The following is an 18,218-nucleotide window of genomic DNA, read 5'->3' as shown; positions in this document are numbered from 1 at the left end:
CCCTGACTGGAACTCTCTATCCATTGAACAATTTCCCATTCTCTAAGTCCCTGATAACTACCCCTTCTACTTTCTGTCTCTATGAACTTGACTACGCTAGGTACCTCATAAGTGGAATCATACAATATTTGTCCTTTTGCATCTGGTTTATTTTACTTAGCATATATTTTAAAGATTCGTTCATGTCGTAGCAAACATCAGAATTTCTTTTTTTAATACTGAATAATGTCCCTTTAGGGTTTTTTTGAGGATAAGCTTTAATTATCCAGCAGTCACCCTACAGATTAACCATGTTCCTTCTAGTTAAACCCACCCAAAGACAGTAATAAGCTTAAAAACATTAACTGTAGCTATAATTTTATCCCAAAGAGCTACTCTTTAATCTATTGTAAGGTAACCCCGTATAGTATATTTAAGCTCAATGTTAAAGTTATTTTCTGTCAAAATAAGATACTCTTGAAAAGCAGTCTTTAATAGTTTTATTCCTCCCCTCATTTATGTAAACTACTGGACTTCAGAATAGGAAGAGAACTAGAACCAATTATTTTAATTATTGTGGTTGAATTTACCACCACTTTAGTGACTACGAATACTAAACCTATTTACTCTTAATCTTACCTACCTTTAATGTTTAGACATGCTTAATAGTTATTTGTGCTCATAAATGAAAGCTAAAACTCTTTAAGGAAAGTCAATTTCTGAGGTCTAGATTTTTTACTGTACTTAGAAATCCTTAGGAAATAAAGTATCAATTTTTTATATCAGCAGTAAAAGCTGAGATAGCAGTAAAAAGAAAAATTAGTGTTGGTGGATTGTGGTTCTCTTTCTGCTTCTGCCTCTGTCTAATAAGAGAAAGCTTTCTTCTTTTGTCAGTTTTACTGTTAATTTAGTTACTATTTTTTTAATCAGATTTTTTCCCCATTAGCCGTCTTTGTAGATTTTAATGATAGAAAAATCTACGGGCCAAAACAAAATTGAAGTTAAAATTTTGGTTCCATAATCAAAAATGCATTTTTGCTTTTTAATATATCAATACAGTCTTTCTCAATAAGCATCCTGAGTTTGAAGAATTTAGACAACTTTTCATTAACTGGCTGTAAAGAGCTTAATTTATCTTTTATACTGTTGAGTCCTATAGTGCTTTTCCCATTTCTTTTGCAGTAGTTGCAGAATCACCAGTTCGAGCTGCCTCATTTCTCTGAAATCATTTCTGAGGAACTTTACCTGGATTAACCAGGTCCAGAGGCCTTGATTCAGCAGAGCCTTATTGACAGAAAGCAGCAGGTAGCCTGTTACACTGACTAGTTTGGAATCACTCACCTTTTTCTAAGGAATGAGGAAAAGAACAGCTCACTTTGTATTTAATTCGTAGGATGAGGAAAAGAACAGCTCACTTTGTATTTAATTCTTAGGTTGTGTGTGTGTGTGTGTTAAAATAAAATTTGCCATTTTAACCATTTTAAAGTATACAGTTCCGTGGCTTTAAGTACGTTGACATTTGTACATTTTTGTTGTTAAACCCATTGTAATTTTTATGCCTATGAAGCTATAAAAATTTTGATTACCACTACACAAAACAGTCAATGGAAATAAAAAGATAGGAGATGAGATAATATAAATGCTCAAAAACATGGAAAAGCACCACCATCCATCTCTAGAAACTGTTTCATCTTTCCAAACTGACACTCTATCCGTATCTCTCCCCTCAGCCCCATTCTACGTAAATTGAATCATAAATATTTGTCCTTTTGCGTCAGACTTATTTCCCTTAGCACAATGTCCTCAAGATTCATCCAGTTGCAGCATATGTCAGAATTTCCTTCCTTTTGAAGACTGAATAATATTCCATTGTATGTAGATACCACTTTTTGTTTATGTAGTTGCTGAACACTTGAGTTACTTCAACCTTTTGGCTATTAAACATGCTATGAATATGGGTTAACATCTATTCAAGTCCCTGCTTTCAGTTCTTTTGGTTATATACCCAGAAGTGGAATTGCTGAATCATATGGTAATTCTCATTTTTTGAGGAACTGCCATACTGTTTTCTCCTGTATCTATACCATTTTACCTCCCCTCCAGCAGTGTGCAAGAGACCCAGTTTCTTTACATTCTTGTCAACACTTGTTGTATTCTGTTTATTGATAACAGCCATCCTAATGAGTGTGGAATGATAATCTCATTATGGTTTTGATTTCTCTAACAAGTAGTCATGTTGAGCATCTTTTCTTGTGCTTATTGGCCATTTGTGTATTTCCTTTGGAGAGATGTCTGTTCAAGTCCAAAGGTGCCCATTTTTGCATCTGCTTATTTGTTTTTTTACTATTGAGTTATAGTGTAATATTTAAAGGCAAATTTAAACTCTCTTAAAATTATAACACAAAATGAAGTTTTAAGGATTTCTTCTGAACCATGGCACTTTGGTGAGGAAAATCTGACTGATACTAAGCCACCACCTTCCCTCGGTTAAGGATAAAGAAGGCTATTGAGCTAAGAAACCCTTTTAATATGAATGGAGTCGTTTTCATCTGTGTAAACCTTACTAGAGTAGGGGTAGCTACACTGTATATTTCACTCATCATTTGTTTAAAATATAAAAATTTTTTCTACAAGTACTTTGACCCTGCTATTGACATGGCTACCCCATGTTGTAAAAAGCTATTTGCTATTTTCTTTTTTGTCACATTTTCCAAAATTGAGTGACACCAGAATGTTCCAGGTCCCAGCTTACTTTTGAGAAGTCTGTAATATTCAGAGGTTGTTCTCACTTTTTTTTCTGTGAGTTTTGGCGTTATTCAAAGATTTTTACGAAGTGATGCATTAGTAATAGGGAAAAGTCACTTTTAAGGATCCCATGTTTGATTTGCAGCTTAAAATTAGCATATTGGATTTTCAAAAGAAGGGAAAGCTGTCAAAGAAGTAATGTAGGCCTTCTCAACTTTGGTACTATCCACATTTGAGGCCAGATAATTCTTTGCTGTGGGGGCCGTCCTGTGCACTGTAGGATGTTTAGCAGCATCCCTGGCCTTTATTCACTAGATGGCAGTAAACTTCCTCCTCCCCACTCCTCCAATTGTGACAACCATGGCCCCCATTGAGAGCCACTGATGTAGGTATTCACAATAATAGGATTTGTGGATGAAATAAAATAGTGCAAAGATGCTGGACTTTGTTAAACATTTAACACATTTTTTTGTTGTATGTTTTAATAGTGGTTTTGCTTTCATCCCAGAAAATGTTTGTTTTTAAATATAATCTTCCACAAAACTCTAGATAACAAGATCTATGAAGTGTTTTTTTATAGATATCAGTAATTTTTCAGTCAGGTTATTAATATGTATCATTTAAAGTTCTGGTTAGTTGGAGCAGCAATTATTTTTCTTGAATAATTAATGAAACAAAGAAAAAAATACTTTGCAGTTTGCAACTAAGTGTAATATTTTATCAGAAATTTTCATTTCACTCAGATGCTGAGTTTAGTTAATACCTTCATTTTACTGAGCTTGGCGTACTTTCCTAGGCATTAATTTCAGTCACTTGTACAGTTCAAGTCAATAATTTCTTGGAGGCACATCTGTTAACATTGGGTACAATGCTAGGCTCTGTGTTTACAAAGATGAATCCAGTATTGGACTTTTAGGAGGCTGGTAAATGAGTAGTTATGATACAGAATGAAGGGATTTGAGATAAATGTGGTAGTAGAAGAGGCTTAGGAACATGTGGCTAAGAAGCCAGTGTATACTATAGGGTGGGGAAAAGCTACAGAACAGGAGGTTAAATAGTGGAGCTAATTCTCTGGAGGCAGGACAGGCAAGGAGGGACAGAAAGGTGCCTTTAAAAGGAGTGGATATGGACAAGAGCTCTCATATGCTTTCTATGTTCTAGGCAGTCCTAAGTACTTTATAATTATTAATTCATTAAATTCTCACCATAGCCTCTCACAAGTAGTAGGTATTATCACCATTTACATATAAGAAAATTAAAAATTAGAGAGGAATTAATTTAACCAAGAACTTATATCTAATAATTTTTTTAAAAGGCACCCATGACTAGAAAGTGGTTTAATTCCCTTATGTGGATAGAGCATTAATGGGTAGGGTAAGAGGGTCATGACAAGGGAGTGAGGAGGAGCAGCCAGCTGGGGGCAAGATGTAAAAGGTGCGCTCTCCTTTGGTGAAGAATGTATTTTATCCTGTAGTTATGTATTTGAGAGCTATCAAGACAGGTGGAAAGTGGGAGGTAGGTGGAGAGTCACAGAACCCTACAGTTAGCAGGAGCTTTGAAGGAAGGTCATGAGATCTGATAACCCACAGGGAAATTAAAGGTTAGAGAGGCAAAGCGAGGTGTCTTCCTAGACCACACAGTGGAATATTTCCTTACTCGTTTTATAAAATATAGAGACAGTTAACATTACATCAGAAGTGGCATATTTGAAATGGGGATCACATCAGACTGTCTATTAAACTAGTGTTGTCGGGAGTTTTTATTGTTTGTTTGTTTTTTGTTTTTTGTTTTTTAACTTTCTGGTCTCAGAACCCTTTCTAAATGATTGAGCTTTAGGTGATATCTATTGGCATTTGCTGTATTAAGAGATTAAAGCTTTGAATTTGAAATTTTTGTTTAATTCATTTGATATAACTATTTTTCTTACTTTTTAAACTTTTAGTAGTTTCTTTAAGCAAAAATTGTTTGGAATTGGGCTGAGCCAAAGAAGTGGTTGGGAGTGCTCCACAACAGGAGCTAGGGGAAAGACTTCGATAGAGAAAAGATGGAAGCAAAACAAGGAAATTACTTGATAGGTTATAGTGTAAGCAGTTGCCTTATTTGGAAAGGCCTAATTGGCTTTTTGTGATTGGCTGTCCATAGGTTTGATTTCTTAACCTTGAGGCATTTATGAGCTTAGATTTTGGTTTGCTTATACAGGCTGCTAAGATATTAGAACCACCTCAGCCTCCTCATTTACTTAACAACTTCTCTCTTTTGTTTATCATCTCTCATATATGAGAAATTAACTAAAAATTGTTTATTAGTGCCACTGTCTTGGCCACTATTAATTAAGTTCTTGTCTTGAAACTCATTGGTTATGATGTCAGGTTCATGAAAGAATTGTTTTTGTTGTTCATCTCATCGTTCATTTTGTTTCTCCAAGTGCAGTTAAACCATCTGATGTACTGCTGATGGCTGCAGACAGGAATTTAAGACCCTTGAGAGAACATAGCCCATCAGGGGGACTGCAGTGATGACTGTCATCAGTTAGATAATAACAAGAGACTGAAGTACGTTCCTTAATGAGAGCTAACTATGAACCAAATCAATTGGTATCAGATAAATAATGTACCTGAAGCAGCCTCAACCTGTTTTATTTAGCCTGTTTGTTAATTGCTTGTATTTGCTACAATACCAGAGGTATTGATCCAGGTATAACAGGAGGTATGGCACAGACTTATGGCTTGTTCAGCCAGTAAGTAATCCAAAGCAGTTGTTATTTAAAACCACCTTAGCAAGAAAGTCTAGGGACTTTGTTGTGCAGCTATGGCCTTAGCTACAGTTGCCAGAATAAAGAAGGGAGCATTGTTTTCCTATGCACTAACAGGAAAAGCAAGTAAGCGAAAAGGCAAAAGGAATAAAGGTTTCGTATGGAGATGAAAATCTTCACCCACAATCATGGGAGAGCTGTCCACCTCAAGATATCTGCTTCTGGGGAGCAACTTCTCTAGTCAATTTTAATTTTAGATCTCCAGCTAGTATGACATAACTATTTTTGAAAACACAAAAAAACAGTGAGACAAATTGGCATTGTTTTATCTTTCCACAAATCTCTTTAATGTCTGATTTAATGAGCTAGATTTTCGTAACTTTCTGTATTTGAACTGTGATTATGCCTTTTTTGTGTGAACTATATGAAGAAAATCTGGTCTCACACAGATATGTAATTGAAATAGGGAGGACCTCATTGACCTCCTAAAAGGACCCTGGGGGCCCCTATAGCACCTCATACCACATGTAGAGAACTGTTGCACAAAAAAAGATATGATTGTCTTGAAAATTTGGACCTGTAAAAACTGGATGTAGAGAGATTCTTACCTGGTATGTGGTGCTACATTCCATTTAAGAAATTATATGATTTAACTTCCCCTCCCCCCACATTTGATGGAAGCACCAAGCCTGATGGAAAATATTTTGCATCTTTTTTCTCTTGACTCAAGCTTATATATTGATTAAGTAGAGAGAAAAAAAAAATTATTAACTACCTGATGGAGGAGAAGAAAGGTTGTTGGAAAATTGTCACTTGAGATTGTATTTGCTTTTAACAAATGGGCCCTCTCAAATGTTTAAATTGCAAAGTTTTCTAGTTGTTTTAATTACTACTTTTTAAAAAATTATGCCAGATTTTTTTGTTTCTCAACTTAATTTGGTTAAATGTTTTTTAATCTGCCAGCTTAAAAAAAAATAGAGTGTATATTTATCATAATTAAATGTTTACAAATAATACAGAATACAGATGAAGAAGTTAGTCATTGGATGTTACTCTTGTATGTGAATAAATTTAGTCCTGGGTCATCTTATAAATAGTATACCCAGTGCCTTGACATTTTCAGCATTTAGAGTCAAATGCTCACTATAGTTCTGTGTATAAAATGTCTGTAGGAACAGGGATAGTTGATTATTTGACACCATAATTTGGTTTAAGAGACTCCTGGCATCCCATATTCTGTTTGCTTATCAAGAATTGTCTTACAACCATTGCTTATTCTTGTTATTTCTTTGTAATGGAAATTTTATTTGATCAGATCAGCTTAGTTTTCTAAGTAATTCAAATTAAAAATTATAATCACATGTAAGAAACAATTCAGCCTTAATTGTCTTATGTGCTTAGGGGAAAAGTATAACTAGATTTCTTTTAAATTGTATTTATTTCAAGTTCTCTACTAATTAGAACTTTTAGTTGATGTTGAAAATGTAATATTGATGTGGCCAGATAAATTTAAAGCCTACTTTCTTGAAACTTAGTTGATTCACGATTATCACTACTTTAAGACAATTTAAATTGGAGTAGCTTCATATTAACTACTTTTGGCTTTTAAGAAACAACTAAATACTATAGATCTTATGTTTTGATGAACTGTTATGATTCTTCAGTGAATATGAAAATAAGAATTAAAAAAAATTAAAATTGACACATTCTAGACTCTTGGGCTTTCTGTCAGTTTAGTAAGATCGAAAATTATTTGGTGGCTGGGGGGGGTCTCAATCTGTGTCCCCATGTTGATTCAGGATCTTAAAATTCATAGTACATTTAGTAGACGATACTGGAAATGTACATTGACGTTTAGGTTAGCATATCAAAATGTGAACTCAAAAGTTGTATCATTTTATCATTTAATAATTCACTTTAAAACCTTTCCTCCTTTCTAATTATCACTTTAAATTGGTCTGCAGATAATTCTACCATTTAAATTCTACATCAGGTGGTTTCAGATTTGGTATAGTGGTAGGGAATTCACCAAGAGTGTGATGGCATTTATAACAAATCTGATTTCCATCACTATTTGTACTTTAAAATCATTTTTACCATTGATCGACTTCTTTTCCATATTTATAATAGACACACAGAACTTTGTTTTTGTTGCCTCATTAATTACTTCAATAGCCAGAAATTCTGCTTTTGCCCATATTAGTTTACGTTTTTACCCAATATTACTAAAGAACTTTTATGTATGTAATATTGGTAGTATTGTAATTGTTTTCTTTAATGGTTATTTCATGATTCATTGGAATTAAGCTGATAAGTCACATAACATTCTATACCGTAGTCATCGGTGGCCTTGTGAATAGTCTTGTATTGCTTGGAGTACTTAATATATATCACAAGCATTTTTCTCCTGTGCTAAAACAGAAGATTAATTTTGTTAACCCTTAATTTGAATGAAAATATAGTATCCTGTTCACTTAGTACTGATAACACTACTTTATTTTTGCTGAATGATCTAAAAAAGATAACTCTTTTTATAGTTGGGAAAACTGAAGCCTAGTGGTTATAGGAGACCTGAGAGTGATGACTTGCAGTTCTGTCTGGAGTCTTTTATCTCATTCATTTGCATTTTGTAACTCAGATATCATCATTTGGCTCTTACTGGCATAGGTTTATTTTTCTGTGTTTCAAACTACAGAAAGCTCTGATAACCTCATGACGTTTTCATTTTTTTGTCTTAGCATGTGAAAGATAAATAAAAATGCTGTGTAAATTCTTAGTTATAACACCCTGTTTTCATATAGTATTTATTTTTTTACTTTTAAAAAAAGCAATAGCGAATTTGCCTCAGATCCTAGGGTTGGATATATTAATTAGGCTGACATAGAGATTGTCTTGGATATGAGAGCTTTTCGAATGAAAAACAAAAACAAAAACACTGTCTTTCCTATAGCAAGTGTGCTTAAAGGTGGATTAACCACATAGAGTTATATATATGTGTAAAGGAGGGTTGAGTATGAAGCAGAATTTTAGAAACTTATAAATAGCATAATCTGTAAATATCTTTTTATTAATCTATTTGAGAAGGCTATAAAAGAACTTAAAACCATAGCAGTCTTGTACATTCAGTACCAAAGAGAATTTTATATTTCTCATATAGTTCTTAGGCATAATAAACTTGTTTAAAAACTCTTCACTCTGACCATGTTGGTACTATTTCTCCTTGTCTTTCAACTGACTGTCTCCCCATTTGAGGATTGTATTAAATTGAAAAGTAATAAATTTAATTTCATTGACTCTCATTTCCCACATTCACAGAGAAAAGAGCCTATAACTAACAAGACTCAAGCAGCTTACATAATATTTCTTCATTAGACCTTCAAAAAGTTTTAAATTAAAATTGCCTGGGAAATTATTTTGGCTATCTGTGTTTTCCTAAAAAAATAATATATTCTTGAGGTGGTAGTAGTAGAATAATAGTAACAGAGCAGTGCCTCTTTATTGAATGCTGTCATATTCCAGACTCTGTAAACCTGTGGATCATTTTATTTAATTCTTAACCATAGGAGAATAGTTACTGTTATTATTTTCATTTTACACATGTGTGAAACTGAGGCTTAGCAAGAGGTTTAATGCCTTGTCCAAGAATACAAGCTGTTATGTCTGAGCCAAGATTAGAGTTGAGCTCTCTGAATTCAAACCCATATACCCACTGTTCTATCATTATTACCTTTAAGTGAATTGTATTTATTTACATTTGGAAAAAACTTCAAATTTTGCACAGAATGAAGCATTTGTCTTGAGGTGGCATGTGGTGGTGAATGTTTTTGCTTCCACATTCTCAGACCAGTGTTTGCTGTCTTCTGTTATGTCTGAAGGTAGAATATGAAATAGATATGGAAAGACCAAGTGCTGTAGACATAAATAATAATAATAAAATAAAATAATTAAAAATAATAATAAAAAGAAAAAAGAAATAGATGTGGAAAAGGAAAGGGTATCCTGACATTTCAGACCTAAAATTTAGATCTTTTAATTATTGCTTATTAATTGTTGATTTTAAGAAATTTTATATACTACTCATTTTCTGTTTGTCTTTTCACTAAAGTTTTTTTCCCTTCTGCAGCACCGATTCCAGCAGTAGTTCAAGTGATGACTCTCCAGCCCGATCAGTTCAATCCGCAGCAGTCCCCGCACCCACTTCCCAGTTGCTTTCATCCTTGGAAAAAGATGAGCCCCGTAAAAGTTTTGGGATCAAAGTTCAAAATCTTCCAGTACGCTCTACAGGTAAAAACTGTACTTTCCATCGCTCCTACTATGGGGAATGAGAGACCGAGCAACTTGAATCCTGTACTTTGTAGTGATAATAAGCTTTGTTTTTGTGGTTCATTAATGTTTAATGCCATGTAAGAAAAAAGAAAAAGCAAGTGATTATTATAACTTTATATAGTTTTCTAGTTTGTTATGTATAAAGATTGCATGTTGTTTTATTTGTACTTATTATATACAAATACACATATACATACTATATGCATGTATAGATACACATAAAGTTTATATAGTACATGTTATATAAAAACCATGGTTTATTTTTGAATAAATATGCTTTCTGGATTAACTTTTGATACTAGGGGAAATTTGGTATGATGAAATTATAGAAATACTATTTTCAGTTAGATTTATTATATTGGCCTGGAGTCCTGTGTTATGTGAAATAACTTTGGACATAAAATTATGATAGAAAACCCATTTCAAAATATTTAAAACAGTTTAAAAGAGGAAGATCATTAATAATGGAAAAGTCGAGTGAAAAGCTGTAATCTTTTACTCCTGACATTTTTAATTGACAATTGACCATGATATACTCTTATTCTTAAACTAGGTATATTGAATATGTAAACAACTGATAGTAGATGGTCACACCAACAGAGACCACACTAAGTATTTCTTAGCCAAATATATTTGAGTGATTACTTAAAATTATTTATTAAACAGCCTATGAAACCTACATACTAGGTTTGTGAACAGATAAATTAAGACACATGAGCTTTGGATTTAGATTACTTAGTAATTTAGGAATGGACAGGAGGTAAAATTGGCTTGTCTTTCTATAAAATTTTAATTTTATGATGAGGCGAATTAACACAAGACCCCCAGATGGTACGATACATCTGTAAAAGGCTTCAAAGTTGTTTAGAATGTTGTAAGTGCCACTTCCCACACGTTTTTATTATTGAAATGATGTTTAGAAAGCTAGAAGTATGGCTTTCTTTCTAAAGTCTTTAAAATTCTTATATATGTATGTAAAGTTTTTATTACGAGTTTTAAACATAACCAAAAGTAGCAGTAGCAGAATGAACTTCCTTACACTAGACTCCAGATTTTAAAAAATAATACATCTTCTAACACCTAATTTATTTTCAAAATTGTACAGTAGTCTCCAAAATGTCTTTTTAGAGTTATTTTATTTGAAAAATTAATGTTTTAATGCTAACAAAACTTAGGTCAGAAATCAGGCTAGTGATTTAGTAGCTTACTTATTGGGTTGTAACTAAATTAAAAAAATAAGCAACTTGTTTTTGTTTGGGGATTTAGATACAAGCCTTAAAGATGGCCTTTTCCATGAATTTAAGAAATTTGGAAAGGTGACTTCAGTGCAGATACATGGAGCTTCAGAAGAGAGGTATGGTCTGGTATTCTTTCGGCAGCAAGAGGACCAAGAAAAAGCATTGACTGCATCAAAAGGAAAACTTTTCTTTGGCATGCAGATTGAAGTAACAGCATGGATAGGGCCAGGTAAGAGACAAGGAAGCTGAGTTTTAGTGTAATTTGTATTCCAACCTATGAAAGGGCAACATATTTTCCTGAATGTGGCCAACTATTCCAGCTTTATTGACACACTTCCAGTGTCTTCTTTCTTTAAAGAGTGGTTGCATTTATTTAGTTAGGGTAAAAATTGTTCTGTCTATGAGGGAGAAATGCTGACTTTTAACGTGAGTCTGAAAGGCAGAGTTTAGCCCCTTGTTGAGTCCTGTCTTCAGGATTAAATTGATTGAGGTAAAGAGATAGTTCCTAGGACAATGACAAACAGAATTAGCCTGAGTTAGAAAACAAACTACTTGTTATATCGATATGAGGGACTAGTTAGACCAGTTTTATTTTTGTTATGCCCAGCACAAATTGGATATGTTATTCTAGCTTTCATGACCTTGAAAGATAATGACAAAGACACAGTCTTATGAGTGTGACCTATTGAGAATTTCAAGGGGACATTTTCTTAGCTTGAACCTACCTGTAAGACCTCTTGTAAGGCAGGAAGTCTACTCAGGGATGGCCTTGGGTCATTTTTCTCCTGTTTAGTATCACCTGCAATGCTTGTTTAAAATGCATACTCTTTGACCTTACCCCACCCAGCTTACTGGTTCAGAATTTGCATAGTCAAGTTTGGGGATCCCTAATTTAAGACAACTTGTGAATACATTTGTAGAGGAATGAATAGAAACGTTATAATTATGCAGTCACACTACATAGCTCAGACAATCGAACTTTAAGACTTTGAGTGGAATTTATAAGGTAAACATAACTCATTTTCTTTGAATATTCATTTTATTTGACGAGGAAAAAATAGAATTTCCCTGATAAGAATGTGTAAATGATATTTTTGTATTAAAACAGGCACAGAGGTATTAGACCGAATACTACAAAATGTGCAAAATTTTGTGATGAGAAACAGGAATTCAAAGGAATACGATCTTTCAAAGGAATTCTAGGTTATGCCTTCATTTCCTGTCTCTTTGCCAGGTTCGAGATGTATTGCCCGAGTTATACTGAGCTAAAAGCAGCTCAGGAGTTCTTATTTAACAGATTTGGAGCAGGTCAGAACTGACTTGAGGAATAAGAACGTCATATAATCTATATACATTTTTAGAGCCATCTATAATTATTAAGTAGCGAGGCTCTAATTCAAGGACATTATATCAATAGGGACCCTCTGATCTGCAAGTGGTGGGGCTAGCTTGAGATTTTTACTGTAAAAAAACCCATTTTACCTAATTATTTAACACCCGGGATGTAATTGGATTTTAACCATCTACCAGTGAAGATTTTGAGTAGTTTGGTTGGTTCGAACATAGGAAAACTGAAGGTCTTTTCCTAGACAAGACAACGCGAAACATCAGTTTAATAGACTGAAAGCAATTGCTTCTGAGTGTGGAGACTTGGTTGGAATTATGCTGTTAGATGGTTTAAGTCATAAATGTTTTGTATTGAAATGTACGAAGCTGATTGCGTACTAAGGTAAAGGACCTTTTGGAATTAAAAAAAATTCAGCTCTAAGAAGCTCTAAGCCCCTAGTGACTTCTAAGATTGTGCTTTCTTATTCCTATGCAGTGTTACAATCCCCTAAGCATGAAAGAGTTTTTTCAGTGTCATGTCGGCATTAAGACTTAAACTGGTCATGAAGATTAAATAGATTATATGTGCAAAATTCACTCTTTTTCTTTGCTAAACTGAATTTCCGATTTTGAAATTTTTACTGAGCTATTTGGTGGAAATGAAGCCATTATAAATTTTAATGGTTGCAAATCATGCTTTATCCTTCTGATTCTGCCTTTTGAAGTACGAACCTCAAGATGTGTCTAAATTATTTTTTTCTTTTGAATTTTTCTGCTTTTTAAAATGAATTATTCCTAAATATGTGCACTCTTAGTTATATAATTTCCAGAAGAGCTAGTTGGGTTTGAAATGAGATATACCCCTGAGAGATAATGATGAAAATATGGAGACGGGTGTATGAGCCCTGGGCAGTTTTTGACTCTGTGAAAGTATGTATTCTTTGTTGACACTGGTAAGATTAAGCTGAGCTGCCACTAGAGCTTTCAGATTGGAATCAGGAGTAAGATGTATTCTGGCCGAGTTCACTCAACAGCTCAGAAGTTGAGCCTTTTTAACACCAGTGTTGTCATTGATGGCATCACTGATGTTCATGGCTGGCACTAAACACTTTGTTTCAGTGAAGTTGATTCAATATTAACTTTTTTGGATGGCTTTGTTTTACATTAAGAAAGAGAACATATAGGCTACATTATAATGATCAACAAAACATTGAGTGTCCCTGCTCTAGACCAAGTTAATAAGTAGAGCTTCAGAGAAAGCCTATCATTGCATTAGACATCACACCAGGGCTTTTGATCCTAAGAAGCAGAAACTTTGTCATTTGGTCTCTTTCTGCTTGTTATTGAGGTCTGCGCAGCGCCAAAAGAAGATATTTCATAAGTGTTACTTCAGTCAGTTTTCATACAGATATTATTCTTATATCTAAAAATTGCTGCGTTTAGACATTTGGGTTATGTTAATTAGTATGAGAAATATAAAATCTAAATATTTTATTAAATGTTTAAATAATGAAGCTGGACAATTTCAGCTGAGTTATGTGTATTTCAGATTGTAGTTTTCTATTCCACATTGAGAGCCTGCTACATAATTTTGGAACCTAAGATTAGGCTAAAATTATCATTTTTGCTGGGGCTTAAAATCTATTTTTGTGTTAGTGATTATTTTTAAAATAAATCAGCTTAGCAGTTTGAAATTTAGTCCACTGTTCTATTTTAAAGATCAAACAAAGTGTTACTTCCCCCTACTTTTTGGAACAAGTTTCTTTCTTTGTATTCCTCTTTTGCTTTGGATTTAACAAGAGGCAGCTATTTCTGAAGGTGTGTATAATTTTTTGGCTTGTGTAAGTACTCGAGCCCAGTATTTCAGAGATTTAGTTTCTTAAACGTAGATTTTTTTCCCATAACATGTAAATACACATTAAAACACTCTCTTCTCTTTTTACTCTGCCTCCATTCCACTTACAGAAACAGAAAGCGAAAATGAATTTCGCCCTTTGGATGAAAGGATAGATGAATTTCACCCCAAAGCAACAAGAACTCTGTTTATTGGTAATCTTGAAAAAACCACTACTTACCATGACCTTCGCAACATCTTCCAGCGCTTTGGAGAAATTGTGGTATGTTGCTTTTCACAATAAAAAGTTTTAGATCTTTGTCAAAAATCATAAAGCATAGTACAGATTATATTTAGAAAGGTGATATTTGGAAGGCGTGATGAATATTTTTCTCATTTGCTGTATGTTTTTAACTCCTGCTAAAAGATTAGGAAAACACACTCGGGATTATTATGTATATATGTAAAAATACGTAATATATATTTGTTTTTATTTTGTTTAGATATACTTTTTTCTATCCATTTTCCCTATTTTTCTTTTTCCATTGGTTGCTGTTTTAATGCCATCTGTAGTTCTCTGGGTTGAAAGGAAAATCTGGAAGAGAAAACGTGTTTGTGAGAAAGAAACAGCAGATTAATGTATGATTATTGTGTTACCACAATGCACATCAGAAGTACTTCAGGGATTACTAGAGCATGGATGTCATGCTGGAAGCTCAGTTCTGTTCTGAAATTTTAATTGGAATCACTTTTTATATTATGCAAGTCATTGTTAGATTTAGGAATAGAAGGATTTTTCTGTTCCCTATGACTCAAAACTTGAGCAGTTTATAGAGAAAGTATTTTGGTTGCAGCTTTGTACCCTTGGGATATACTGTTTTGTTTAGTGTTTTGAAAAAAAGTAAGGAAATTATTTATGTCTTTTTTAAGACTTTATATTAATAGCAGTGAAGAAATTGCTCTAGTATATTTGTACTGTAATTCCAGCTTCACTCTCTACCTAGGTGAGTGACGTGGAGTTCACATTCCTATGGGCTCCAGCTGCTGCTTTCTTTAGACAGTGATCTATGAATTTGCTGTTTGGCATTCACAAGTCTATGAATTGATAAAACTTTCAGATATAGTGTTATTTGAATGTAGCTGCTACTTTAAATTTTGGAGGAGTATAAAAAGTTGTATTTAAGCACATGGACACATCTTCATCACCAGGGTTGCTAAAACTGTGTTTTTAGTGCTGTGCTTTCCAGTAAGGTGGATACCTCAGTGTTCTTTTTGAAAACATAATCTCATCATGTTTGCAATTGCTCATGAGTATCACTATTTTAATGAAACACAAACTTTGGGGATATGATCTGCTGCTTATTGATAACAGATTATGCTATGGCTAGAAAGAGTCTAATTACTGGGTCTACCCACCAATATTCTTTGGAGACTATTTCTCTTCAGTAGAATTTTCCTAGGTTATTACATTCTACATAATGATGAAAATCAAAGTGAGTATTTACCATTACTTAGAACACTTTTGAGTATAAAGGACCCACCAAACAGCTCTTTAAATGCATTTTACTTGTTTTGCTCTTTTAGGTTTTGATTTTTGTCTTGTTACCCATAAAAGGAAGCTTAGATAATCATAATAATTATAATGTATGTCCTATGTCATTACTATTTAAAAACAAGTTTTGCCATCCAAGTGTCTGGTTTCTCTGGACCATTTTCAGTGTAAGCCAGGTTTTTTCACCACCTCCTTTAACTAGGTGGTACCTGAGTTATCAGTTGTGACTACAGGTTTCGAGCATTCCAAAGAGATAGAGGTGTTCCTTTATAGAGTGGTGCTTTAATCCAGGGATGGTGTTCTGATGCATTTTCACAAAGTAGTTCAACTATATATATACCCATTCATTTTGGATATGAGAGATTACCATATTTATCAATCACCAGGCTTGGTTCAGTGAGATAGAATGAGTCTTCCTTTATTGTCATAAATTTCTCTTAAAACAGGTATTGTGGATTTTAAATTTTGAGTTGCAGTGCAGTTGCTCTTCAGCAAAGAGCTTCACATGGGAAGGATTTCAGAGTTGGTGGCTACAAATGCTGTGTTATGTAGTTTTTTTAGACTAATTTACAGTTTCATTAAGGTGTACAGTTTTAACTAAGACAGTGTTTTGGGGAATATGACTTGAGAAATACATATCTCATGTAGACTTGGTTTCTGATTTATTTTCTTGTTGGCATATCACTAAGTGGTATCCCTCGGCCTTTTCAGGATATCGATATTAAGAAAGTAAATGGAGTTCCCCAGTATGCGTTCTTGCAATACTGTGATATTGCCAGCGTTTGTAAGGCTATTAAGAAGATGGATGGAGAATACCTTGGAAATAATCGCCTCAAGGTAAAGGAATTTGCATAAGTTATTGCACTGTTATGATTTTTAAGATTTGGAGTTTTTTTGTGCATATGACTGATTGTTTTAAATTGCAGTAGATAACCATAAAGGTGGTACACATCTCTGCATCCTCATCCTGCTATATATAATCTGAATTAAGACTTGCTTATCCAGATAGGATTACTTTTTTGTAAATTTTTAATTTTAATTAAATGGTTCACACTTGAGATGTTGGTTTGATAAGATTTCTATAGAAGATAGGTTTTCTCAGAATTCTGTAGTTGGTGACATTACTAATTGAAATTTTGCCTTTTCTATTCAGCTGGGTTTTGGAAAGAGCATGCCTACGAACTGTGTATGGTTAGACGGGCTTTCTTCAAATGTGTCGGATCAATATTTAACACGCCATTTCTGCCGATACGGGCCTGTGGTAAAGGTAGGTGGGAGGTTTGGGTGTGTAGTTTAAAATTACTTCGGACTCTCTTTTCTTGGTATTCTGTCCTTTCAGTCTCAATTTCAACTTCTTCTTTTCTTTAATAACTCATACATTAAAATTCTCCTTTTCAAAATTTGGCCTAGAAGGGCATTTGCATCTCATATACTAGCTTATGATACGAGTATTTTGAAGAACTATTTTTGAACCAGCCAAGATGATTAATTTTGATACTAATCTGCATAATACTGTTAAATAGATTGTTTCTTAGGAATTTTTATATCTCACGTTAAAATTATATAATTGTTCACAGTCATACTAATACATAATTAGACTTGATTTTTAAAAAAATTTATCATGACTTTAAAGGGACTTTCACACAACAGAATGTTCATCTAATCAATGTTGATGCAACACACTCACAAACATAACAGGAAAAGGGTCTCTGGACCCTGTTTCATTATGTGAGGATAAAGCTTTAACTCCTTGAAAGCAAATTTACACTGTAGTGGGCATGTTTTATAATTTTGACATGTCTTTAAATGTAGCTTTTGTTTGAAGAAATGCACATCTTAAACGTGGCCAGTGTAAATAAAAATCTGCTTTCAAATAGTAGTGCTACTTATGACCAAAATTCACTGAAATTTTTTATTGATTCAGTACTCTTTATATTCTCTCTGCCAAGGATATTGATTTATTTGAGCCCATACTAGAAGAATGCTTACTTAATATAGCAGGTCCTCATATAACTGGCATTTCATTCAACATTACTTCATTATAATGTTGATGAGTTGATGAGGTACTATAGGAACTTAACTCTTAGCCTGTGATAAAATTGGTTTTGTTATATGTCATTTTGTTTCAGGTCACAGAACCTGTTGATATTAAACAAGGACTTACTATATAGTACAGTACTCAGTCAACATGGAAAACAAAATAAAATACAGAAGAACAAATAAAGGAATAGCCTACCTCAAGCCACAATATGCACGATTCTAAACAGGCCCTACATATTTCGTTGTGTTTTCACTACAGCATCATCAGGAAAAGCCTGAATTTTTTCCTAGAATATAATGTATATAAGTGTATTTTTCCTTAGCTGTGTCTTTGTGACTTAGGATTTTGCTGGGACTGACACTAAGTCTAGTGGATGAGGCTCTTAATTTTCTGTTTCTGTTTTTGTTTTTGTTTTTGTTTTTCTA

General features: G+C 33.6%; 1 protein-coding gene across 2 annotated transcripts in view; it reads left to right on the top strand.

The window, feature by feature from the left end:
* The window catches only part of SPEN (spen family transcriptional repressor), a 49,421-nt gene that overhangs the window by 15,980 nt on the left and 15,223 nt on the right, over positions 1-18,218 (top strand). For both annotated transcript variants that reach the window (XM_015591332.2, XM_025048584.1), the window contains exons 3-7: positions 9,600-9,760; positions 11,069-11,269; positions 14,332-14,483; positions 16,464-16,589; positions 16,906-17,019. In XM_015591332.2, the coding sequence (XP_015446818.1) occupies positions 9,600-9,760; positions 11,069-11,269; positions 14,332-14,483; positions 16,464-16,589; positions 16,906-17,019 (754 nt within the window). The remainder of the gene's footprint in view (positions 1-9,599; positions 9,761-11,068; positions 11,270-14,331; positions 14,484-16,463; positions 16,590-16,905; positions 17,020-18,218) is intronic.

The sequence above is a fragment of the Pteropus alecto genome, unplaced genomic scaffold (assembly GCF_000325575.1).
Source record: "Pteropus alecto unplaced genomic scaffold, ASM32557v1 scaffold125, whole genome shotgun sequence".
In the NCBI taxonomy this organism is placed as follows: domain Eukaryota; kingdom Metazoa; phylum Chordata; class Mammalia; order Chiroptera; family Pteropodidae; genus Pteropus; species Pteropus alecto.
Note: the sequence above shows the minus strand (reverse complement) of the source record. Positions and strands in the feature narration are given on the sequence as shown.